The 25,673-nt window shown below is 32.6% G+C and overlaps 3 protein-coding genes across 3 annotated transcripts; 2 read left to right on the forward strand and 1 right to left on the reverse strand.

Moving 5' to 3' along the window:
- On the forward strand, window positions 1-6,950 carry TRIADDRAFT_37496 (uncharacterized protein; the record flags this gene model as incomplete). Its single annotated transcript, XM_002111332.1, has 25 exons — window positions 1-422; window positions 2,037-2,202; window positions 2,454-2,558; window positions 2,684-2,740; window positions 2,851-2,883; window positions 2,991-3,128; window positions 3,308-3,436; window positions 3,575-3,663; window positions 3,744-3,812; window positions 3,884-3,956; window positions 4,085-4,204; window positions 4,291-4,415; window positions 4,496-4,646; window positions 4,728-4,798; window positions 4,898-5,003; window positions 5,089-5,176; window positions 5,272-5,365; window positions 5,496-5,595; window positions 5,681-5,779; window positions 5,877-5,950; window positions 6,038-6,129; window positions 6,224-6,329; window positions 6,410-6,491; window positions 6,643-6,760; window positions 6,892-6,950. The coding sequence occupies 25 exons, from the start codon at window positions 1-3 to the stop codon at window positions 6,948-6,950; spliced, it is 2,766 nt and encodes a 921-aa protein (XP_002111368.1).
- A 2,417-nt stretch (window positions 6,951-9,367) lies between these two features.
- Window positions 9,368-10,902, forward strand: TRIADDRAFT_55296 (uncharacterized protein; the record flags this gene model as incomplete). The annotated part of the gene is made up of 5 exons (XM_002111333.1): window positions 9,368-9,495; window positions 10,213-10,287; window positions 10,399-10,507; window positions 10,644-10,727; window positions 10,864-10,902. The coding sequence occupies 5 exons, from the start codon at window positions 9,368-9,370 to the stop codon at window positions 10,900-10,902; spliced, it is 435 nt and encodes a 144-aa protein (XP_002111369.1).
- A 1,260-nt stretch (window positions 10,903-12,162) lies between these two features.
- Window positions 12,163-21,079, reverse strand: TRIADDRAFT_55297 (uncharacterized protein; the record flags this gene model as incomplete). The annotated part of the gene is made up of 33 exons (XM_002111813.1): window positions 12,163-12,231; window positions 12,386-12,534; window positions 12,620-12,827; window positions 13,193-13,229; window positions 13,311-13,353; window positions 13,459-13,552; window positions 13,645-13,701; window positions 13,916-14,056; window positions 14,156-14,200; window positions 14,306-14,419; window positions 14,510-14,551; window positions 15,043-15,147; window positions 15,365-15,460; window positions 15,548-15,610; window positions 15,731-15,763; window positions 16,218-16,253; window positions 16,401-16,460; window positions 16,523-16,556; window positions 16,659-16,706; window positions 16,976-17,007; window positions 17,092-17,139; window positions 17,266-17,327; window positions 17,416-17,464; window positions 17,973-18,007; window positions 18,266-18,963; window positions 19,428-19,538; window positions 19,637-19,676; window positions 19,808-19,937; window positions 20,265-20,315; window positions 20,477-20,503; window positions 20,602-20,663; window positions 20,835-20,901; window positions 21,035-21,079. 33 exons carry the CDS (start codon window positions 21,077-21,079, stop codon window positions 12,163-12,165), a joined length of 2,931 nt encoding a protein of 976 aa, XP_002111849.1.
- Between the last annotated feature and the right edge of the window lie 4,594 nt (window positions 21,080-25,673).

Here is a 25,673-nt window from a genome sequence, read left to right on the forward strand (position 1 = left end):
ATGCTGTCTGCCAATCAACTTGTGAGACGGTTTGGTACCAGCACTGTGGCCAACTCTCGCTTGAAATTAGCCATTATCGGTCAAAGTTTGTTCGGTATGGAAGTGTACAAGGTTTTGAGGCAGAATGGCCATGAAGTAGTTGGTGTATTTACTGTGCCAGATATTGCTGGAAAACCCGATCCATTAGCTGCTCAAGCCCAACAAGATGGTGTTCGTGTATTTAAATATCCACGATGGCGAAAAAAGGGCCAAGCAATACCTGAAGTCTTGAATGAATATAAAGAAGTTGGAGCCGATTTAAATGTTATGCCCTTTTGTAGCCAATTTATCCCCATGGATGTCATCAATCATCCCAAGCATGGCTCGATAGTTTATCATCCCTCCATTTTGCCAAGACATCGCGGTGCATCAGCTATCAATTGGTAAATTGATCATAGCAATGACATAATCCTCTTTTCATTTTCTCTTATTAACAATTTATTCGCCTTGATGAATGATCACTTGACTGCAAATAGAACACATGGATAATCATAGTCATTGTTTTTTATCAAAGAATAACAGATACTCGACCACACTATTTCCATCCCTAGCTATTTTTATTTTTGAGGTGTTAATTCTACACGTAAAAGTGTTTGCTTAAAACAGATGTGGCAACCACTTTGTGTCTACAGTATAAAAGGGATGCGTAGAGAATACATTTCCACTACCGGGCTAGAGCCTGGTACGAGTATTGTAGGCACGGGAGATGGTGCGCCAACCCTATAGGGCTAGTCTTCATCGACGGTAGTTAAAATGTTGCCACCAATCAAAGAATGCATACTGCATCATCAGTATTCCATACAGGTTAATCGTACAACGCTCAAGTCATATTTTTTATCGCTTTACATAACATAGCCATCAGCAGGATGATTAGTCTTTTAATCATCATCGTTAAGCCAATACCCTATCACAGGATAGTGCTTGAACTCTAAAAGCGTAGTCTTAACCTGCAGTAGTTCGTTAATATGTTGCCACCAAGCAAAGAACGCATGCTACATCATCACTATTCCAAACAACTTAATCAGACAACGCTATAAAGTTATTTTGTTATTGCTTTACATGACATAGCGATCGGCAGAATGATTTGTCTTGTAATAATCATCGTTACTTAACCTTAAGCCAATACACTGTTCACGCGTAGGGTTTTTGCAAGCTGGAATAATCATCGGCTAAATTACATTTTTATCTCTTTATTATTTATATAATTATCTACTGCTATCTACCCGTATGATTTGAATTGATCTATCAATGCTGCCTAAACCCCCACCTGAATAAAAATTCCACCACATTGGAGCATTAATTTTTTTTATTTAACTTTAAACTTTAAAGTGTCCAATATATTGAAACCTTTATAATTCAACAATGTTGTTGTATACAATCCGATTTGACTAGCAATTGAATGTTGTACTCTTTTCTATCAGTGCAATTTTTACATCATCTACAAACACTTTACACAATCATATTTAACTACGACAATTCTCAACCTTTCTGATTTAAAGATAACGTAAGGATTTTCAACTGATACTGCCGCAACTTAAAATATGCTTGCGCTTGTTGATTGCTATGATTTTAGTTTTAGATAATTAAATTATCACATTACCTCACGTGTTTCGTCGAACTCCCAATTCGAATCAATGTTCTCATATTCCATCAGCAGATATTCTGTTGCTAATTGACGATCTTTCATTCGCATAGTAAGTTAATGAACTGTGACGTAATATCTGTAATTTATTCCACAGCAACATGTAGCAGTTTGGTCTCAATTACAACTCAAATAAATAGACTGTCATTACAATTATTACTTGTTGCATGCATAAAATGCTAGTCAAGACTTAGTCTTTAATGCAAAGCAATACAGTCACTCGGCTACCTATAACCACGATGACCCTACCATAACTTAATTGAACTCGAACGAAATTGTTAAATTAGTGTGATTATGGTACCACCCGCTATTCACTGCGAAAAAGAATTTCACAATTTATAATTCTTTCCAATAGGACAATCATGGAAGGTGATCCGAAAGCTGGATTTACAATCTTTTGGGCTGATGATGGCCTCGATACAGGCCCAATTCTTCTACAACGGTCAACTGAATTGTACCCTAATGACACTGTAGATACCATTTACAATCGTTTCCTATATCCTCAAGGTATTAATGCTATGGTAAGTTATGAATACTTATAATGGTATGTCCCATTGCTGCTATCCTTGCTTAACAAATTACAAATATAGCATTACTAACTTCGCTTTTTTCACGAATTTTTTTGAAAACTAACTACTGTACTTGCGCTAAATAGCTACAATATCATACTGCACTTATCCCATGAAATCCTACCCTCTATTGTATTGCTCCTTCTCTTTTAAATAGAGTTAAGTTAACCATAATGTATTAATAATCTGTATTTTTCTTCAAGGCAACTGCGGTAGATTTGGTAGCTACTGGCGATGCACCCAGAGTAACTCAGTCAGAAGAAGGAGCAACATACGACAAAATGTGGAAAGACAAAAGCGTTGCAAAGGTTAATAATAACTCTTTTTGTGAATGATTACTTTCCATGAAGAATAAAGCAGTAGAAAATCTCTCTAGTAATTTAAGATATATTAATAATGCTTTATATGCTCTTATTGTAAATTTAACAATCAGATCAATTGGGATCAACCTGCTCAAGTACTTCATAATTTCATTCGCGGAAACGATAAGGTTAGTACTGGAAAATGGTTTCACGGTATTAGTAAGCAATTTATCAGAGATGGAACAGCTTGCACTATTCAAGGATAGCCGTGTATTAATTATACTTATTCTATCTGTAGCTACCGGGTGCTTGGGGAACGATTGAGGGCCAGGTATGAATTAGCAGATTTGGCCTGTCGTAAGAGAAATCATATCTAGTATATAATATATGAGTTAATCGAATCATTATTTTTCGCGGTCTAACGCTTTCCACATCTAGCAAGTAACTTTCTACGGCTCAACAATACCGATGATCAGTAACAAACCAGAAGGAACAGAAATCAAAATTGAAGGATTAAGTAAACCAGCTATTGTACACGCAAGAGGTTTAACAATCTATGGCAGCGATGATCAACCAGTAAGGACTACTGCTAAAATTCTATTTGCTTGTGTTGTTGTGTGTATAAATTTAAAGAATCATACAGTTATATCGCTATGATTTCATTACTTTAAGTTACAATATTAAAGTTATTTATTACAGTAGGATACTTCTAATTATACTTTAGTCAATCTAATGATGTGACCGAATTATTAAAGGTTTTAGTCAAGTCTCTACAATTTGAAGATGGTAAAATGATTGCCGCTAGCAACTACGGTCAAGTTGAAGAAAGCGACGAGTCTCTCGAATTGACTGATGAAGAAAAAGGAATAATTGCTAATATCAGAGTACGATTAATGTTCTAATTTAAGTTCTTTCATTGCCTCTTGTCACTTACACTACCTACGAATATATGCTTTAGTGCGGTATATTCTTACCCCTAATAACTTATTGTTACACTCACCTTTTGATAAATTCTGTTGTAGACTATTTGGGCAGGTATCCTTGCACATGATAATATTGAAGATGAAACCGACTTTTTCAAAGGCGGCGGCGGTTCAATGGATGTCGCCAGGTAAATTACTGTTTAAGCAACTAGTATTTACACCGTACGATATTTTCTCAGCTTTTCTAATATCTCCTACTATTATGCAGACTTGTCGAGGAAGTAAAGCAAAAATGTGGAGTAGCTTTGACTCCTGAAGAAGTCTATATGAGCACACAGTAAGTTTAATATTACGAGGGATACTTTTGATAGACCGTAGAATATTAACTTAGCCATGGCTTATCACTAGGTATAAAGACTTTGGAACTATGGTTATCAAAAAATTCCGTGGTGGTGACGAACTGGAATTCGATTTTGAATCTGTAAGAATAAGGATTTAATATCTCTTTCTATACGAGTATACGAGTATGTATACGAGCTCATGCATAGTATACCCGATATCTAGCCTCTAAAAGTTTAACGAGATATACTTACAACTTTCTCATATTAGGTCGATCTACATGTCAATGATATGGATGTTAAAATCCCACATCAATTATTCATTAACAACCAGTTTGTTGACTCTATCTCTGGCAAATTTTTTAAAACAATAAATCCAACGGATGAATCGGTATATTATAACTGTAGCTTTAGTTGTCCACTAATCACCAAAATAAATTCTTCATTGATATTGACATAAATTAATGAATCTTTCAGGTAATATGCAAAGTTTCATATGCTACTGAAGAGGACGTAAATGTCGCCGTTCAAGCTGCAAAGGAAGCCTTTGAAGGTGATTGGGGTAAAATGAATGCTCGCGATCGTGGCAAGCTGATGTACAGGTATTGATTTGTACCTCTTGCAGATATAAAATTGGGTATATTAGAACTTGAGATTACTTTTTAATTGATTACTCATATAGATTGGCTGATCTGATGGAAGAACATTTAGAAGAATTAGCTACAATAGAAACTTTGGACTCTGGAGCAGTATATACCCTAGCTCTAAAGACTCATATTGGCATGTCAATTGACACATTCAGATATTTTGCCGGTTATTGTGATAAAATTCATGTAAGTTTAGACTTTACAACTATTATCTGCATATCCACAAAATGATTAGTACCTCTTATGCAAATTTGGATATATTCGTAGGGAAAAACTATTCCAATCAACAATGCCAGGCCAAGTCATAACCTTTGCCTTACCAGACGTGAACCATTAGGGTAATTATATTTTATAATCTAATTCATTTCTTTCTATTCTACGTAAATAACGATTGCATCGTCTAAGCCTTTATAATATGAATTTTTATATTAATTAAGTGTTTGTGGAATTGTAATTCCATGGAATTATCCCTTGATGATGTTAGCTTGGAAAATGTCGTCTTGCCTAGCAGCCGGTAATACTTGCGTGTTAAAGCCTGCTGAGGTATTTCTACTGAAGTTCAATAACTGTTGTGCAAGTGAACTTATTGGCTAACTGTGTTTTGCTCCAATACTTCCTTATACTATAGGTTACACCTCTTTCAGCTCTTAAATTTGCTGAACTAACCGTCAAAGCTGGATTCCCTAAGGGAGTTATTAACATTTTGCCTGGTAGCGGTGAGTGCCATTATATTCTATCTCTCATTTACGTATTACTACTTAGTGTATTTATGTGAGATAATTCACCGTTTCTATTTCCGAAATCCTATCAGGGCGTGTCTGCGGTCAAGCAATTTGTGACCATCCCGATATTCGTAAAGTCGGCTTTACAGGATCAACACCAATTGGAAGAACCGTCATGAAAAGGTCAGTAACAATGACTTATCATTGCACATGTGATATAAATAATAGAAAGGATTGACTGATTGTCAAGACAAAAATTATCGCACTAGCCTATCTAACTTATTAACCTTGCAATATCTATTGTGTTATACAGTGCTGCTGAAAGTAACTTGAAAAAGGTATCTTTGGAACTTGGAGGAAAATCTCCTCTCATAATTTTCCAGGATTGCGATATGGATAAAGCCGTTCGACAGGTAAGGATGTATCATCACTCTTGATGTGTATCATTTGGCACAATAAATACTGTAGGTGTTCTAACTGCTGGAGCAACCTTTACAGGGTATGTTGTCTAGTCTTTTCAACAAAGGAGAAAACTGTATTGCAGCCGGACGCATTTTTGTTGAAGAATCAATTCATGACGAATATGTTGCACGTTTGGTAATAAAGCAAAATCTTAATTCTTTGAAACAAAATAATAGCAATACCCTTATTATATTAGGTTGATTTTAATTTGGAAATTTAAAAACGATCATAGGTAGAGGAAGTTAAAAAGTTGAAAATTGGTGATCCATTCGATCGATCAACAGCACACGGTCCTCAAAATCACGAGTAAATTCTTATCTTGATAACAAAGTTGTATTACCTTTTCCGATTATTTGTAATATAAGTTATAATATTCATTTTATGTCTATATAGAAAGCATATGGTAAAACTGTTAGAGTACGTTGATCAAGCTGTTGCAGAAGGTGCCACGTTGGTCTATGGAGGGAAACGCCTTGATAGATCTGGTTCGATGCTTGATAATTCATTATTTTTTGTCCTTTTATTCTGTGTCCTTTTCCTTGATGCATTAACATTTCTTTATGTAATTAAAATTTTTAGGTTTCTTCATGGAACCAGCTGTCCTTACAAATGTAGCCGATGACAACTATGCCGCGATAGAAGAATCTTTTGGCCCTGTTCTTGTCATTTCAAGCTTCAAAGATGGGTAATTGAGCTGTTAATATTTGATAAAAATTTTTATTCATGATTGCAAATACACAGCTGTATAATTAAATTCTTTTATAGAGATGTAGACGGTGTGCTAAAGCGCGCTAACAAGACTGAATATGGTTTGGCTTCTGGCGTCTTCACTAAAGATATCAACAAGGTTACCAATTAAATTATGCTAGTCTTTACAGCTTTTAGCAATTACTACAACATGTAGCAAATCGATCTAACCTTCTAAATGTAACAACTATATTGTATTCATAGCACTTAATAGCAGTATCCTTGTATTAATGATGTAAACCTTCTTTTAGGCGTTGCTTTGCAGCGAAAAACTAGATGCTGGAACAGTTTTTGTGAATACATATAACAAAACCGATGTTGCCTCTCCATTTGGCGGATTCAAGCAGTCAGGATTTGGAAAAGATTTAGGTCAGTTTTTAATTAAAATCGGAACTCATATTTCTAGGGCGTGATAACTAAGCGTAGTACTGAATAAACTATAGTTTGTGAATTTAATTCCTACTATAGATTTTTACTGAGATAGATTTTAATTTGTACAGGTGAAGAAGCACTTAATGAATATTTAAAGACCAAGACAGTAACAATCGAGTACGACTAAAGAAGTGATCTCGAATGTACTTATAGACTGTTTAGTATCTAAGATAACCCATTACAGTTATAGTGTACTATTGTATGCCAATACTTTAATTTCAGGGTGTATTCGGTAGATAATCTCAGAGAAAACACTTTTATGTAGGCTATTTTACTTGCCAGTATAAGTGTTCATACTGTGCTATTCAATGTCTGATTTTAAAAGCTAAAGTAGGAGTTGCAATTGCAAATTTTTATTGCTACTTAAGGCAGCTACTATTACATTTTATATTATCACTGGTTCTTGGTGTAATAACTAAATTGTTGTATTGCATTCATCAGTTAAATAAAGCAAATAAACTTTATTTGCAAGTCGTCGGATATTTTTGTGAGCGTGATTAATATATGTATATTTATAATTGCATGATCTTGCTTAATGCATTAATAATATAATTTATCATAATATCCTATCAAAAGATGATATCGTTATTTTGTATCTACGCGTAGACATAGAAATTTTATAGATAAATGGTAGTAGAATATAACATAGCATTATAGCCATAAAGAATGTCCAGCTATAGATTTGGTCATGATGCTAGCATGGAGAATGCATTTTAACCACAAAGCATCATACTAAATTGGTTGATTTTCAAGGATAAGAGAATGCTAGATAGCTACTGTAGTTGCTATAGTCAGTGCGTTTACACAGTTATAACAAAAATAGTTGATAACTAAATTACTGGATAATAAAATCAAGAAGTACCGGATACAGATTTTCCATCAGAGGTATCTGTGCTTTAGGCAATAGATTCATTATCGTTATGCAGTTATAGCAATTACTGTATTTACTGATACCCTTAGCTGAGATCAAGTATTATGGCATGTATCATATGTATAAAACGGCAGAATATTGTAATAATAAATCTCGGAAAAATAATTACGTATACGGTACGATGCATACATGATTTAATCAATTAGGAAAAACAAATTGCTATAATGATATGTGAGGAAGACGTGTTGACAGGTATATACTCGTAAGTATTGTACTGGTATCGTAGCAACATTTAATGTACAGTGTACAGACCTTCTAGACGCCGTAAGTACAATATGGCTACAAATGTCTACAAGATCAAATACGAAAATTGAATAAAATCTTTACTTATTTACGAATTAAGTAGTAAATAGTTAGTAAGATGCTGTACTTGGAATGATTCTCTCTTAGCCTACTCAAATTGTACTGCTTTACGTATGATGTTGAACCTGGAACGTCGATATTGAAATCTGCTAAACGGATGCAGATATTGATACGAACATTATCAACCTATTTAAAATGTGCAATACAAAGTAGGTTGACACAACTGGCACAGAAAGAATAGTTCTAGCGAAATCAGAGAGAATTTCTAATGACTATGTCTTTCCATATTGCTGCAGATTATGACATGACTGTTTGATAATTAATTCATGAAACACTCTTGAAGTCAACATCAACTACTGTTTTACTCCTTGATAATCTTTCATTATTGCATTAGTACTTGCATTTTGAGATTATTTTTGTCATCTTATCTCAATAAATGCGTATTGATCATTCTACCATGTGGTAGACTACTCTGTTTTACACAACATAGTGCTATGATTCCGTTTCAGAAGAAGCAATTTTGGTTTTCTTTGTACGACAGCTTATGGCTGTTATGTCTTCTTTTTATCCTCGGTGTCTATATCCTCGATCGTTAATTCCGGTACCGGTTCTTCCGATGTATTATCTTTCCTTTGCACGTATACCAAAGCCAACAAGCATACTACTTGAAATAGACCAGCCATAATTAGCCCAGAATCCAGTAATAAATCAAAAATATTATAAGATGCCATGGCTAAACGATAATATTGTACTAAAATGGGGATACTGCAACACCAGGTAGCGTCGTTGCATCCTTCTACTACAAAGACAGCACTCGCATCTCTTCCATTGCCACAAGCTTGCTATGACATGGCACAAAGTCCTTGTATGCTAGGATTCCAGATGGTAAGAGTTGAATACTGCAACGATTTCACGTTGAAAATTGTCAATCAATTGAAATGCCGATGGCACTTTCCGTTAGCAGCTGCTGATGTTGATCATCAAGAACAAGAAGCATCGACAAGGCAACGAGCTTGTGTTGATGTTTATATGGACTTGGTCTATTTCTGTCCGTACTGTAGTCCGTATTTTGGACTACTGATAGCGATCCATGCGTATTGTCACGATTGTTTTCGTAGGGCTACACTGACATTACTTTCGCTTAAGCTGATATATTACGACGCCAATTTTTTAATACTGTACTACATACTAACTGCAGTGATCTGGGGGTACACTATCAGTGTCAGGGCTGTATTCTACACTCGACTAGTCTATGGTCTGCTCAATTGAACCCATACCTAAGGGTAGAGTATAGGTTGCTCGCAAAAGTAATGTCACCACTAAAAAAAAAAAGGTGGAAAATCGCCCATTTTGCCACTACTAGCATTAGCACAGTTGGAGCTGCTGTATCCATCTTTCGGTTGGTTTTCTTATATTCAAACAGCCAACAAACTTCCAGGTAACCAAGTTTTCCTCCATACTGTATTATATAGTATAGGCGCAAAACAGTCCTCGATCGACCATTTGGTGTCTGATACAGTAGTTAAAAATACAGTAATACTATCACTCCATGCTCCATATTGTAATACTGTATAGATGTCCAGTTCATGTTTTCCAGTATTTCCATTGCAAACTTCGCTGACTTGTCCAACTTTTAGCTCATTAGTTAGCATTTTAAACTCTACTATTCTTCTTCTTCTCATCATAGCGTGCATATATATTGCATAGAAGCGAATAGATGTATGCTTTAACATCCTATTGACTTGGCTATAATTGAAATACTCATTTCCAATGGTACACGGTAAGCATACACCGATCTAGGAATGGAAGTGTAACCTACCCAGTGCTTAATTCCATGGTAACAACATAATCTCTGTGTCAATTTGCAAAGTTATGCACTACTTTTAGCTCATCAGTTAGGATTTTAGACCTTACTCCCCTTCTTCTTTTGATCAGAGTGCGAATACTTCAACATCCTATCGACTTGACTATAATTAAAATACTCATTTCTAAGAAATTCGAGTAGAACACGGTAAGCATACTCTTCATTTACTGGATACCGCTGGAATTGAAGAGTTGGCTCTATTAGCAACTTGACTACGTGTATTAACTTCCTAGTTCCATGGTAATAACTTATTAATTCTGTCTTAATTTGTACAGTTATGCGCTACTTTAGGTGCAATGTTTGCAAGCTACAACTTGCTTATGAATACTTTGGACAACGGCCTCCTTTTGGCAAGAAAACGATTGCGTCAGTAGAACAGATCTAGCTTAGGCAGCTTTGGTTCAATAACTACAGTCATAAGCTATGCGAAAATTCTACTGTGCAACATGCTAACAGACTTTTGCTCATCTCTTACAGTCTATTAGAAAATGCATACGTCATTCATGATCCCTTCGATGCAGATGGTAGTCATTTAATCCTGGGATCGCATTGCTCTGAATGTGGTGCTGCAGTTTGTGTCGATCAGGTTAGTCTTGATCAATGCTTGAAAAGCACTATTCTACTTCAATCGATCTCAATGCACGTATATTACTTTGAATGCTGGCGATTGCACGTTACTAAATGCTAGCTTTTATCGTTACATATTGATGCAAACTTTTTAGAAATGCAGTCTATTTTACGTTAAGCGTTTCTGCTGTCAATGCTGTATTGCACGAAACGAAGACTTTCCTACTGAGGTGCAGAAGGTAAAGACATACAGCAGATTTCTTTAATAGTGTCAGAGGATTATCTTAATACTTTACATAAACTAAATATGCCATGAACATACCAATTTAAAAGGAACGTTGACCTGTAACACTTCCTTCCATCATCTTCTTGTAGGAAATTAAGAAAATGAAAGAATTGAACTCGAAAAATTGATTACTTGTATTATTATAGCCAAATCGGCCATCAAGACCTCTCAAGTTTTGCCTAATTGACATGGCAGACAGTATAATTATATTACAATCAGCGAAAATTTAATAGCTTTGATGATAATATACTATACGAGTAAACCAAAAGCGGATATGATTACTGCTTGTACGCCATCACTGGTTTCGGTTACCTTACTACGTCTAAAACTTGCAACATTTATATTTTACACAGAAGGATGTAAACAACTTATGCCTGTACGTATACATTTTTTCTTATACTTACAAATCTGCCCTATAGTGAAATGCTATAGTTAGGGTATACTACATCTTTACTGATAAAAATTATTAAATACTCTTACAGATCCCAGCTATGATACTGACAGTGAATATTATTAAGATAAAGCATTCAACATACTGCCGTACTGTAATATCCTATTGTAGATATAGAAGTGGAATGAAAATGGATTACAAATTAATCTTTAGAAACAGATTACACAGTGCCAGTACTCATTCATCTTTTCAAATTATTCCATTATTACAGTGGACCTACATCAGACTCGCACCTTCGTTACTAATGTAGTTATAAAATAATTTTATGCCACTATAAGTACTGCTCATAGTAATTATCACTGTACGTGTAGAACATCGTACAACAAATATCGATAAAAGAAGAGAACTTATTGACAGATTATATCTTGATGATAGACTTGGATACTGATGATGTAATGACTTACTGTATAGATGGCTAAATATTTTTCAAATTTTCATCCTAACGACACGTGTAATACTTAATGTAAACAGAAAAATATCAAGCAATCACAAAATGGTGATATTTAAATAGAATCGATTATTTATTTCCGCACATAAAATAAATATGTAAAAATAATGCTGAAGCTCATAACTTAATTCGTTATTTTCAAATTGGATCGAATTTCTAACTGGATTTTAGCAGCATGATCAATAAAAAATTACGATCGATCGTAGTAATGATTTATCAACTTGAATACACATTTTTTATTCAAGTATTTAACAGAGCTAGCAGAAGCAAAACACTTAACACATATCCAAGTTTCACAAAAATCATAATATATTTAAAAGTAGTCTTGATATCCCTTTACATCGAATTAAATATAAAAGTAGTTAGCTGTATAGAATGATCATCCTAACGGTCTATCATGTCAAATCATAAAGACTATGATCCATGGCTTGTCTGTTTGAGAATAAGTAATCGTTTGATATTCACCTACAAGAAGACAGCACGAACTGTCTATGAAGTCTGAAAGTGAGTTCGCCGAGCTCTTTCTTTTACGAGTTCTGTACTTACTTCTTCAATGTTCTGAATAAGTAAATATGTTATCAATTAAATATACGTACACTGTTTGTCAATTAGCTACAATTCATATTATTGCTCACTTATTCATTTTTATCAACATTAATTGGATAAGTCTTCCGCAATCTTTAGCAATTGAATATTTTTTTTAATTTTATACCTTTTGCAAACTTAGATTCTTAATTATAGTTTCCTCGAGAACCCTTTGCAATTTTGCATTCATCTCTCGTAGACCTTCATCACCTTTCTCTCTATACTTTACAAACTCTAGTAGTCTTGATTCTATAGCTTGGATATTTCTTTGTGGTTCTATTTCGACAAGGCGAAATAATTGTCTCGTAAATATAATCAATATTAAGGCTTATCCACGAAATAGATACCCCAATCAATTTACCTGGCTTTGCACTGCGCTTTTGTAAAACGAAACCTTCAAATATCTTTGTTTTCCGAGTTAATTCTTCAGCTAAGCTCGCGCCTGATTCCTCTAATATTTGAACACGCGACTCTAATGTCCGTTTCGTTTGCTGTAATTTAGAAACGCGTTCTAACAGCTCTTTAGTTTCGTTTCTAGTTAGCATTTTCGCAGCATCCATGTCATTAGACTAATCAAAAAATTAATCCTTAGCTTATTCTTTTTGCAACAGCAGCTATTAATGAAATCATTACTAAACATGCGCTATTCATTCACGATATCAAATATCTGTTGCTGAAATATAGTAGAAATGTCAAACATATCGGAATAGTTCATTAACTCTATAGAACCAGTTCTAGTGATCTAGTTTCCAGGCTGGTGTACTACCTGTATGTTTTATAGCAACACCTACAGTGCATTTGCCATTAATGTTATGAGGCATTAAATTTTTTTAAATTCTAGCCATATAGACAACTCAGGCATAACGAAATTAAAAATTTCTATATCCAATTTCTTTCTTTATATAATGGAAGAAATTGTTTTAGAAGATCTTACCGGTATCGGATTATTTTCTGTTGGCAGACTGGGTTGGCTATTTTAAAATTAAAATCATCTTATAATGTACGTAGCTTCTTTTTAATCGCTGAAATAGTCAACATTGCATGCAACAAACCTTCCTACTCTATTAAGTGATATATTTGATGTTCTTATACTGCCTAAAAGGTATTAACAAGCATATGATACTGATATTAGTAGATCTATTGTGAACGGAATCAGCGGTTAAAGATCAGCAAGATACCCGAAGGAAGAAGTTACCGTACCTGTACTTTCAGTATTTTGTTGGTAATTTAAGACCTCTGTTAGTTGATCTGATCTTTTTCTCTCTGATTTTAGTAGGCGTCTAATGTCCTTCATCTTAAATATCGTAATGTTTAATGAAAATCATTCTTGCAACTTTCGATAAATTTATAATATCTTAAGCGAAACAACCATTACAAATATGGTACCTTATCATGGGATTTCTTTTCTACGGTTCTCCTGTCAGCTATCAAATCCTCAATCATCTAATAATAGCCATGGATAGATAAAGAATGAAATTATTACTTATAAATTATACTTGATCAATCGATCTCATTAGTTCATGATAGTAATAATAAAACCTGAGGATAAGTAAAAACTCAAATTGAGCACCTGACTTTTAAAGTAATCAAGTGACAAATATTTCAGACTGGAACGATTTTTATCATCGTAGGATTTAATTTTATAATGTCCTTATACCCGTTTCATTTGTTCAATTTCCTGATCTTTGAAACCGACAACTTTTTGTAAGTTTTCAACTAATGTTTCATTTTCCTTTTCTTTTTCGTTCCATTGTAGCTCATAAGAATCTTTTACTCTAACAAGGTCATCTTTTACCTCCTATAAAGATCAAAGATATTATCTGTAATAGGCCATATAACTGCATTGAAAGATCAATTTGCCTTATTATTAATTAATTTTAAAATATTTCTATCTTACCTCTAACTCAGATATTAAAGAAGTTTCATTCTTTTCATGATCATTCTATACGATTAAATAATCAGCATACATTTCACAAAATACCCTAAACTTTATACTTTAACTTTCATTTTATAAGATACTGGTAGTATATCAAGTATGCAATCTAACCCTAATATTAATAATCATTTGATCAGTTTGCCGTTTATCGTTGTCCATAATTTTAATCTTGTCTTGCAATTTACCAATTAGTGCCGATTTTTGGCCCAATTCCTTACTAAAGTCCTATTTAGAATAAATGGATTACATCAGCGTGATACTTTTAACTAGCAGAAGCTAAAGTTTGCTATATACATTTACGGAAGCTTTTTATACCTGTTCAATGTCTGATTTAGAATGCAGTACTTGCCTAATTTCCTATAAATTTTAAACGGATAATGAGATTAAAGAGAGATATTAATATTATAACTGCAATATAATTCTCGTTTACTGTGTAATATTTTAAATACATTTTTAGTTATATCAAAGTTCTACTCGTTATCATTACATAGCCACAATTCCGTATACTATTAAGCCATTGTGTGAGGTTCAATCTTCGCATACTTATTAGTTATGGTCTACATAATGCAGAGAGCAGTAAATAATTTACTATAACTACTAGATATAGTCAAGGTAATATAATGAGTACTGCAGTAATTAAAAGAATACTCATTAACTATAGCCCCTAAAAATTTAAACTCCCATAGTTATATCCTACAATATAGATACTTGAATTACTACTTTAATCACCATATTGAAGCTCGTCTAAAATTACTACATATAAATTATATTGTTATCCACTTTTTAGAAATAGCTGCAGTCATCCGAAGCAAAATAAGCATAAAAAATATTGACTACTGATGTTTTACCTGCAATTCGTCTTGAAGAGATTCAATTTCTTCTTTGTACTGATTAGAATCGCGTTGATGTTCCACAGTCATATTATCTAAAATGGATTTACGTCTTTGTGCAACCTAATACAAGATATTTGAAACAATAAGCTGTTAAGCATAATAAAAATCTAAATTAAATAAACAAACCAAGAATATTTCAGTGTAAATATGAATATACCACTGGATTTAACGTGGGATTTTATTAGATTACGATAATTCAGCATTTGTACTACTGACACCGCAGCTTTCACATTAAGATAAAATTCTTTAGAACTGAATTACTAATGTATTGGCTTACCTCATTTGCTTTGTCTAGAGAATTTTTCAATTTTATGACTTCCTGTTCCATACTATGGATGTTTTCCATCAAGTTATCATTAACATACTTTGCTTGCTGTTTAGTAAAAGGAATAATCTAGCTAAATTCGTGCTCCATGGAAATAATACTCGTGTTTCATGTCATGATACATAGGCTGCTAACCTTTAGCTCTATTTCTAATTCTTTAAATTTCTTCTTGTATCTACTTAGTTCTTGTTTAACTTCCTGCGTGATATAAGAAATTCAGAATATAATTCATATATGCATTTCTGATATAAGGAACTGAATCATAATATCATTCAAATTAATTCAATTCTGTTACATTTCAGAAAAGATTGTACTCACCCTAAATTTAGTTCCTTCATCAGCTTGTACCGTCTAAATTGCGTTAGATCGACGATATTTTAATAAAAATTTTGCTTATGATGTTGTTTCATAAGGTTAAATTTATATACGGCTAGATTTACTAATAGTAATAGTAATCAATTATATGGAAATAAAAGCCATACTACCTCTATCTAATGCGAGTATATAAGCATTATGGGTGGTAAATTACAATTACAATTAATTATCCAACGGTTCAAATTTAGTAAACAATTGAAGTTTTAATGAGAAATGCTATTCTATCCCAAAAATTTCACTTGTATGCACTAAATACGTTTGTAAGTTGGACTAAATTCCAATAGAAATATAAGCAGCCTATGCTTTAAAGCTGTAATTAAGCATAAGATTTGATGGGAGCAAAAGGAAACAGTACTATTGAAGTAATCGGCTCTATAAATAAATTAAATTCATAACCAACACGATGATAGAAAATAAATAAGTGCCTTACATTTTGCACCGGTAGTGCTTTATCATCTGACTTGACCTTAATGTAAGTAAGACATAATTTTAAATACAAACAATTTATTTTATACTAGCTAGAAGTTGTCACAAAAAAATCAATAATCTGAATATTTTAAAGACTTTAATATGAATTAATTTGATTTTTATTTCTAATCAGTCTTAAAATTACCGATTCATTATCGTCTTCCTGTAATTCTAAATTCACCCGCTGAAATGCTTCTACCATTTTCTGAAATAAGGATAGAAAAATTTATCATATTTTAAGATAGCATTTTTTATTAAGTTATGTACCTGTATTTCTTGATCCTTCTGAACTATTAAATTTCTAATAATTAAATTAACAGAAATTATTAAAGTGAGTAAATAAATCCTCGTATTTATTCTTTTCTAGAACTTAACATAATTGCAAAAAATTAATACCACTTACTGAAATTCTTCAACTTTTTCTTTCATCGATAGATCTATTTGATCTAACCTATTGGAAATTAATATTGAAATGATTGAATATATAAAATGTGTGAAATTATCAGCTTTAAAAGGTACTAATTTTGGCTTAAATTAGCCCTAAAATCACGTTGTAATCTAGAAAATATGGATTGCATAGAACAACAGAATTGAGCACGACTAATATTATTTCCAGTTGCAAGACGGTATAGTACATAAATGGCGATGAATTGCTATCTCACAGCATGAATGCAATCAATTTATAATATCAATGCTCGTGATGTGGAAGTCAAGACCTACCGAACTTGCTTGCTCGAAAGTTCATCATCTTTCTATTAATTGACGATAAGATCAAACAAATCAGCCCCATATGAGATGACTAAAAACGTTTTCTATCTACTCTTCGACAAATCTACCTCTTTTAGAAGTCGCTGAAGTACGGCTATTTCAGATGTAATTGAGTCCTATTGATATGATCGATTCAAAGATATATGATTGAATTAATTTATCAATGATCTAAATTTCTTGACAGTCATCAGACTATTTTAAATTGCGTATGGTATTCATTCATGCTTATAACTCAAATTTACTTTTGTTTCAAGGAGTTCCTGCTTTAACGATTTCTTCTCTGCTAATTCTTTGACTAGGCAATCTTATTTTTAACCAAAATAGATGTTATTTATGCTAGTTTATATATGTCCTTTTAAAAGTATATTAGCATAGATCATGAAATTCTATACCCTTCAGCTTCTGTATGTACGTGTCCAAGTTCTTTCCCAAATCATTTTCCTGTTACATGGCAAGAAATCAAATTTAAAAACAGAGTATCACAGCAATGTTAATCATCGCAGATTCATCATTGTTAGTAGACATTATATAAAGAACCATTACTAAGAATTCAATTCCCTAGATCTTAAATCATATGATTTGAGTAGGTAGGTGATTTTTACGAAATAGATCACTCATGTTTGAATTAGGACATCTATTAATTAGCATATTCCATTGCTGTAAAAGTATAAGTATAGTGCATTATCTAATGCTGGTCGAGATCTAATGTGGTTGAAATATGATGCGAACATGGTGAGCAGCGTCTGATGATTAATTCAGGCAAATTGTAGGAAAGTAATTAATTATTCGTATAAATTAAACATCACTTGCTATGAAACGAAGAATGATAATTAGTTATCTCAATGCTAAAGCAGTGGCATTGATAAGAATCAAATAAAGGAAAGGTTTGCACATTTAAATTATTGGTTGTTTCTTCATCCGTTACTCTACTGTAAAGATCGCTCTTTACCTGTTGCTCAATAGGTTCCGCTGACGACGAATTACCTATGAAAAATGAAATGATAAGATTCTCATAAATTTATTAAATTAGAAATTTAATCTAATGCATGAGTACTTCGTCCAATAATCCCCGAGATTCCTAGTAAATAGCAAATTTGACTTTCAATTCTACTTCTGCATTTCTGAATTAGGTTAGCCATTTTGTCTATAATACACAACCGAAATTTATGGTATATTTTTAGGAAATCTCCTGGTAGAATATTTTCTTAATCAATATTAATAATGGTATTTTATAATTTTTACTTCGAATTCGATTTTCGGTAACTTCTGCTTCCTTATTGGCGACTTCAGGTAACGATAAACTTTGGGTACTGCCAATACCACTAGATGGAAATTGAAATCGATTGGGAGCATTAGCATAGATTGTTGGTGAAATATTAGCGTTGTTATATTCTTCCGATTGCCTCTGTTTATAGTCTCCAGCCTGATAATAAGAACTACCGTAGGCTGATACTAAAGGGGTAAATTCTGTTGTATTGCTTAAAGTCGGTGTAAGAGAATTGGTTTGTGGGTAAACTTGGCTACTGGATGAATTTGTTGGGTTATTGACCGTATTTAGTGGATCGAAGTCATCCAAACTTGAAAACATATTAGTAGCTGGTACAGACTTGTCGATTTCGGCATTTCCTCCATCTAAAATTAAATCATTATCAGATTGTTGGAAAGAAATTAAGTCATTAGCTCGCAATGCTGGAAAAGATCCGGTAACATCTTTAACGACAGCTGGAGACGAAGATGCGCTAGATTTATTTAAATGAGGCATTGCTTTATGAACACATCGATTTAACTCTTGAACTAAAAAGTCAAATTCTCCTTCGGTGGAATTGCGAATTGTTTGAAATAAAACCGTTGGCTCTAATTTAGTTAGAATACCAATTTCTTTCTCAACAGATCGATAAAGTAATGTTCTGATATCTTCTTCTACGTCTATGCTATTTCTTCTAATAAATCAGTATAAAAAACAGGATTAGGGTTCAGCAATTCCGAATTATCTACTTATATTACATTGTATATCCTTCTACTATTAATTTTGATATAATTAAGACTAAGACGCTTAAAATAATGATAAGCTTTATAGTGCCACATCCATTTTATGTATGTTAACATGTACATGTAAAAACTATCCAGCTGTAAGTCTCTAAATGAAATATTTACGCAACCTATAACATCGTGCAGCATATACTAAAATAATGCTCAACCACTATCGAAATAAGCCAGAGCCTTAATATTTTAGGACTAAATATCATGTATTAAAGTTCATTGGCACTTTTGTAAATATAAAATTTTCAAATAATGAATACAGTACGAATATATTGCAAATCTGTATGAAATTTAGATCATCATATATAGCCACATAATAAAGCGATAATTCAAACGTATGAATACCGGGCAAGTTCTATCCTACCTGCCGAAAGTATAGCCGGATGTTACTGTTGGAGGGGATCCAGGTGTACATCTGACATTAGAGACGCCATCATATCTCATTTTGAATTGAGCATATTCTGTAACAAGGTCCCTAGTAGTTTACAAAATGTACGAAACAGAGATATGTATATGAATCAATTTGAAAGAACACTAGAAGTATTATACGTCTAATATTATATAGAATATTACCTTAACTCCTCTTCTCTCTTTTGTAACTTTGTATAAATCACTGTATCAGAAGCACAATGTAAATTGAGCAAAGCATTCAAACAGAAAATAAGCAATTAATTATGGCCCTAGTGCGTAGTGTATATTCTAGTTGCTGTACTCTCTGAATTTTTTAACGTTAAAGATTATTACATTCATAATTTTCAGCAAATTTTTGTTTCTCTTCCATAAGTGACTGATATTGTTGCTTAGTTACATAATCCTGTAAATCTCCCTGATAGCTATCCAGTTGTCGTCTAAATCCTTCGTTTTCTTTCACTAGCTACACCAAAAGAAGTTGAAATTATAACGTTTTACTATACAGTTATTATTTCTCCTGAATATACGTTCGATAGCATAAAATTTATTAGAACGTAGAAGTAGTCGAACTTAAGGCTATTAAATATGCCATCTACCCGTTACTTTATAACTTAGAAATAATGTATTTAATATAAATGAAATTACCCTGGATAATTCAACATTTAAGGTTTGCGTTTGCACATTACTTTCTTCCTGGAGTTGCTAATAGTTTCATAATAATTTCAATCTCTACTCGTCTTTTGCAATCTACTTGTACAAGTAGAATAATCTAATGAGATATTCCACTTACTTCCATTTGTTGTTTAGTTAATTCTAATTCCTGAGCCATGTCGGCCAATTCCTATAATGCGTAAATCATGTTAATTTTTAGTTTATGAGACGGCTATATGTATGGGTGATTCATTGATTATATAATTCAATAAAAATGATGGACTAAAGCGTGCTGCAATGGAATTTTTCCTAGAGCTATCTAAATATCAATTTATCTGTTTTGAAACGAACCTTGGCCTTCTTGCTTTTAGCTAGCAGCTAGAACAGACAACAAATAAAAATCTCTTAAAAATTTCATGTCTTTCTCTCCAAGACTTTGTGACTATCATTGAATTAATTAATACTCTAGTTCCAACCTTTGTTGCTTTATTTAATTCATAATTTTGTTTATCTAGCTTATCTCGAAGATTTTTCGCTTCTATTAATCAGTAATTAATAACTAGTATTATGAAAAGTTGCAATATGGTCTTAAAAATATCATTTTTTTCTAAGTAAAGATATAAAGAATATTAATGAAATTCAGCAAAAAAAGCAAAAATAGCGAACGATAATTAATATTTAAAATAATATAGGCTAAGTCATGAATCACCTTTCTCCAGAAAATTATTTGAATCCTGGAGTTGAGCATTCTTGGATTTCAATTCTTTTAAATTTTTCTAAATTTTTAAAAATCAATTAGCTACATATAGAATAATCCAAATATTTTATGGCTAGATCAAGTAGCCAATGCTATTATGATCTTCAAATATTTTGCATTTTATATAGGTGCCGTATTATTAGGTGTTTTACCTGTAGCAGAATAAATTCACGAGTAGATACTATTCCTTCAGACATTTTCGGATGAACCAGCAGTGATGTACTATACCTTTATATTCACTCTACTCTAGTAAAGTATCACAAAATGGCTACCATAACCATAAGCTGTTTCTTTTTCGAATCTATTTTGACGGATTAAATGGAATTGATAGCCTAGGATAGATTGAGAAACTTAATTTATAATAATGTAGAACTTCACTGTTGATGGAAAAAAAAATAAAGTTCTCTGCTTAGCTTTTATTGTATCCTTAAAATTAGACTTAAAGTACAAGGGAATTGTTACTTGAACATTAATTCTCAACGTCTTTCTTGATTTTGATATTAAATTCTAGTATAGCTGCCTTTACATTAGCGATAAGTATACAATGCTTATAGATTATCGAAATTATTTTTAACCTACTAAATCGATAATAGCTTTAGCCTAATAAAGCAAAACAGAGCTATCTGATCTCTAATTCTTTAGGTCTTCTTTAACTATTAAAATCGGAATTTTCTGTAATAGATTGATTCACTAAGTTTAATTGTTAAGGACAAGCTAAACATATTAATAGTTGAATCATCTAGACTGTTCTATAATTTATCAAACTGATATCGTCTTGATTGCAAGTAAAATAAAAAATAGCTGAACCATATTGCTTATAGTAGATCTATTCACGAGATTTTTAAAATATTCATGACAACATAAAATACGTATAGATAGAATATTGCATTAATTATTGGATCTTCTATACTATTTCATAATCTATTAAACTGAAACCGCCTTAATTGCAAGTAAAATAGACAAATAGCTGGACAACATTGCTCGTAGTTGACCCGTTCACGAGATTTTTACACGTTCATGAGACCATAAAAAACGATTAAATGGATTATCGCGGTCATTTTATTGATTTATTGCGTGGATAATATGACTTTGATTATACTGTAATAACTAGTGTATAGACTGCTAAATCTAGCAACAAAGTTAACTAAATCGAGAATAGAGTAGTTATGGTGGATTTGTTATTTCTTGCCCTACCTTTAACTCGAAAAGTCTCTACTCTAAGTGTCATAACGATGTTGAAAAATGATATATACTATAAAAATGGATAATATCACAGAAATGAAATTTATTCCTTGTCTACTTAGTATATAATTTACTATACAAATCAACTTTTATAAGGTATATTGGCATATTCTATTTTCTTATTAGATTGCAAGGCCTTTTCACCATATACCATATTATAAATTCATACTATTTTACAGAAGTTGATGTATACTCCTTTATGATTTATGATAGATTAAATGATTAGATTTCAAAGAAATGCGAAGATACATTTGCAATAATTAAATGTGTTTTGAAGACAATTTTAGATGATTTAGGCTTGATAATGCAGATGTTACCGTTCCATTAGAACTAATTGTTATTAGCTCTAAAGTTCTTTCATTCTCCAATCATCAAAGCGCCATCTTGATTAAGAACTAGGCACATTTTATCATAAAATGCTAGCTAGTAACGATCAATTTATACATATTAACACTTACCTAAATCTTGATAGATCCGCAATTTAGATATCGTCTATGGAAAAATAAATTAGGACAATTCGCTATATTTCAATTTGTATTATTTCGTTGTATTTCTATAGTTAGCTTTATTTAATCTGTTAATCATTTGTAAATGTATAGCACTGCGACTATGCTGAGAATTCAGATTCTATTTTCATTTACTATAGTAGCGATTATCAGATCAGATAATATCATGGTAATGGTCTGGTCATTTTATGACGTCAACTTGAGCATATGGCTACCTTTATCGAGTAATTGATAGATTAGAGGACAGTATGTTCCTGAACCCTCGTACGTATGATGGTAAAAATAGACTGATTATTGGGTCGATGTAATACCAGATATGGGGATAAATTAAAATGATGAAGATATCACGGATAATGTGTCTTTATATGCTGATTACAGGTATATAAATTAAACGTAGTAAAAAGATATCTCATTTTCGGCAACATATCCAATATTGTCGTTTTAAAATAAGTGAAATTATTGCGTCTAACCCTTTACACATTCGGTCATAGGGATTAAAATTAATAGATAGCTCTAGAGGGTTAAATTTCTTTCCTGTTATACTATGACATGAGAAAATTAATAGTTGTTCACTACACATATAACTACATTTTATTTATTTATACAAAGTAAAATTACTTTGTAGAGATTAGTATTTATAGCATCAGTTATTGTATGTTAATTTATTATAAATATGATTCAATATTATTTATTCAGGTTTAGTTATATAAATTTTAAAATGATAACGATATACTGTACCGTATACGCGTATATTATATCTGCTCAATGTCACTTTGGGCTACTATGGAATGTAATCAGGCCTGAATATTTCAATGGCCTTATATGCGATTCTTTTGGGGATACGGTCAGTTAATCGTAGCCTCTCGAATATTTCACTGCTAGTGTATGCATAGCTGTGCATATAGTAATAGATCAGATTTATATACAGTACATTACTGATTTATTGTGTAGGATAACGAAATTCTATAAGCATATAGTAATGCAGTGAAATGTTTTGTCGCTACTTACAGCATGTCCAAGCGATGTCATTGCCGATATACTTGTAAAGCTATATAAATACCACCTTCTTGTAACTATATGGAATCTCTGGATCATGATGAAGTTGATTCATCATACTTACTGACTGCAATGGCATATAAATTCATGATGGCATAAACGTACTATTTACACGAGTTCATCACTGTTTAACGCCGAAAAGATTGTTTATCGATCAAAAATTCAATGATGTCTACTACAGAAAAGAAAAGATACTAGGCCATGCACGTAAACAGCATAATAAATGGTTGCATACATCGTCGCTCATATATTGGATGACTACAACGAATGTATGATATTAGTGAAGTTAAGCATTACAACGGCTACTGATATCTAATGAATACTGTTGCTGACTACCTTTTAGAACTACATCTTATGGCCTTTGTGTTGTCGCCAAAATCATAATAACTCATAATACTATATAATAATCTTGACTGGTAAACAGAGATACTGAATCTATATTAATATCGACTGTACTCTACAACAATTAATTCTAATCAAAGCCGAGCGCTTGCATCTCGTTGTCGTAAGCCCTAAGTATTCAAAATTGAGTTATATTAATATCCACTGAATATATATATACAGTACTACAATCTCCAACCCTTCCCCAACGTTCACTCCTTATAAACTCCAGGCTTTTATACCCTCGACGGCTGATTATGCCGTAGTATTTGAAAGTCTTATCCATTATGGATCTTCCCCATAATCCTAACATAGCCTTTCTATTTCATACTGCACAGTACTTTAGTAGCCCTTGGTATAAATCACTTTGTGCAGACTGCATGCACTAGTAATAGTCAAAACATAGCGCTTGAATCTTGTTATCGCAAGCCCCAAGAATGCAAACTTGCGGAGATAGACTACTGAATAGAGAAACTGTATCTATATTAATATCTATACTACAATAATCAAAAACATAGCACTTATATCTTGTTATCGTAAACCCTAAGAATGCAAACTTGCGGTGATAGACCACTGAACAGAGATGCTGTATCTATCTTAATATCTATACAGTACTACAATCATAATCAAAGCATAACAGTTGCATCTTGTTATCGTAAACCCTAAGAATGCAAACTTACGGTGATAGACTACTGAACAGAGATGCTAAGAATGCAAAATTGCGGAGATAGACCGATGAATAGAGATACTGTATCTATATTAATATCTATACTACAGTAATAATCAAAGCATAGAAGTTGTATCTTATTATCGTAAACCCTAAGAATGCAAAATTTCGGATAGACTACTGAACAGAGATACTGTATCTATCTTTATATCTATACTACAATCATAATCAAAGCATAGCACCTGTATCTTGTTATTGTAACACCTAAGAATGCAAAATTGCGGATATAGACTGATGAAGAGAAATACTGTACAGTATCTATATTAATATCTATCTATACTAACATTATTTTATTTTAATGCTATAACATAATCAAAACGTATCGCTTGTGTCTTGTTGTCGTAACCCCTAAGAATTTAAAGTTACGGAGATAGACTCGTAAGTAGAAACAGTGTATCTACGGTGTATTAATATCTACGCGTATACTATAATAATAATTAAACTCTAGTGCTTGTATCTTATTATCGTAACCCCAATGAATTCATAATTGCTTAGTTCCATTGGTAAACAGAGGTACTGTATCTCTATTAATATCTATGTCATGGCCAATACCGGCAATCAGACCTGACCAGTAATGGCCGGCCAGTACCGGTAAGATTTAAATCTATGCCAAGGTCCGTGTAAGGATCCGGGCATTCTATTCTACACTGTACAGTACTGTACTTTTAAATTCGTTCTCTAGCAGCGATTTCATAAACTACATTTGTTTATCTTGGCCCATGATTCAACTTTCTGTCAGTTGAAGATTCAGACTTTTGCATGTTAGATACTGTGCAAGTGTATATGTGCTCATATGTCCTGTACATCGATGATTTAACGGTTATTTTATACAGCTCTAACTGTTATATTGTACTCGTAAACGAATTCGTTCTGGAAGGA

The sequence above is a fragment of the Trichoplax adhaerens genome, genomic scaffold (assembly GCF_000150275.1).
Source record: "Trichoplax adhaerens TRIADscaffold_4 genomic scaffold, whole genome shotgun sequence".
Lineage (NCBI taxonomy): Eukaryota > Metazoa > Placozoa > Uniplacotomia > Trichoplacea > Trichoplacidae > Trichoplax > Trichoplax adhaerens.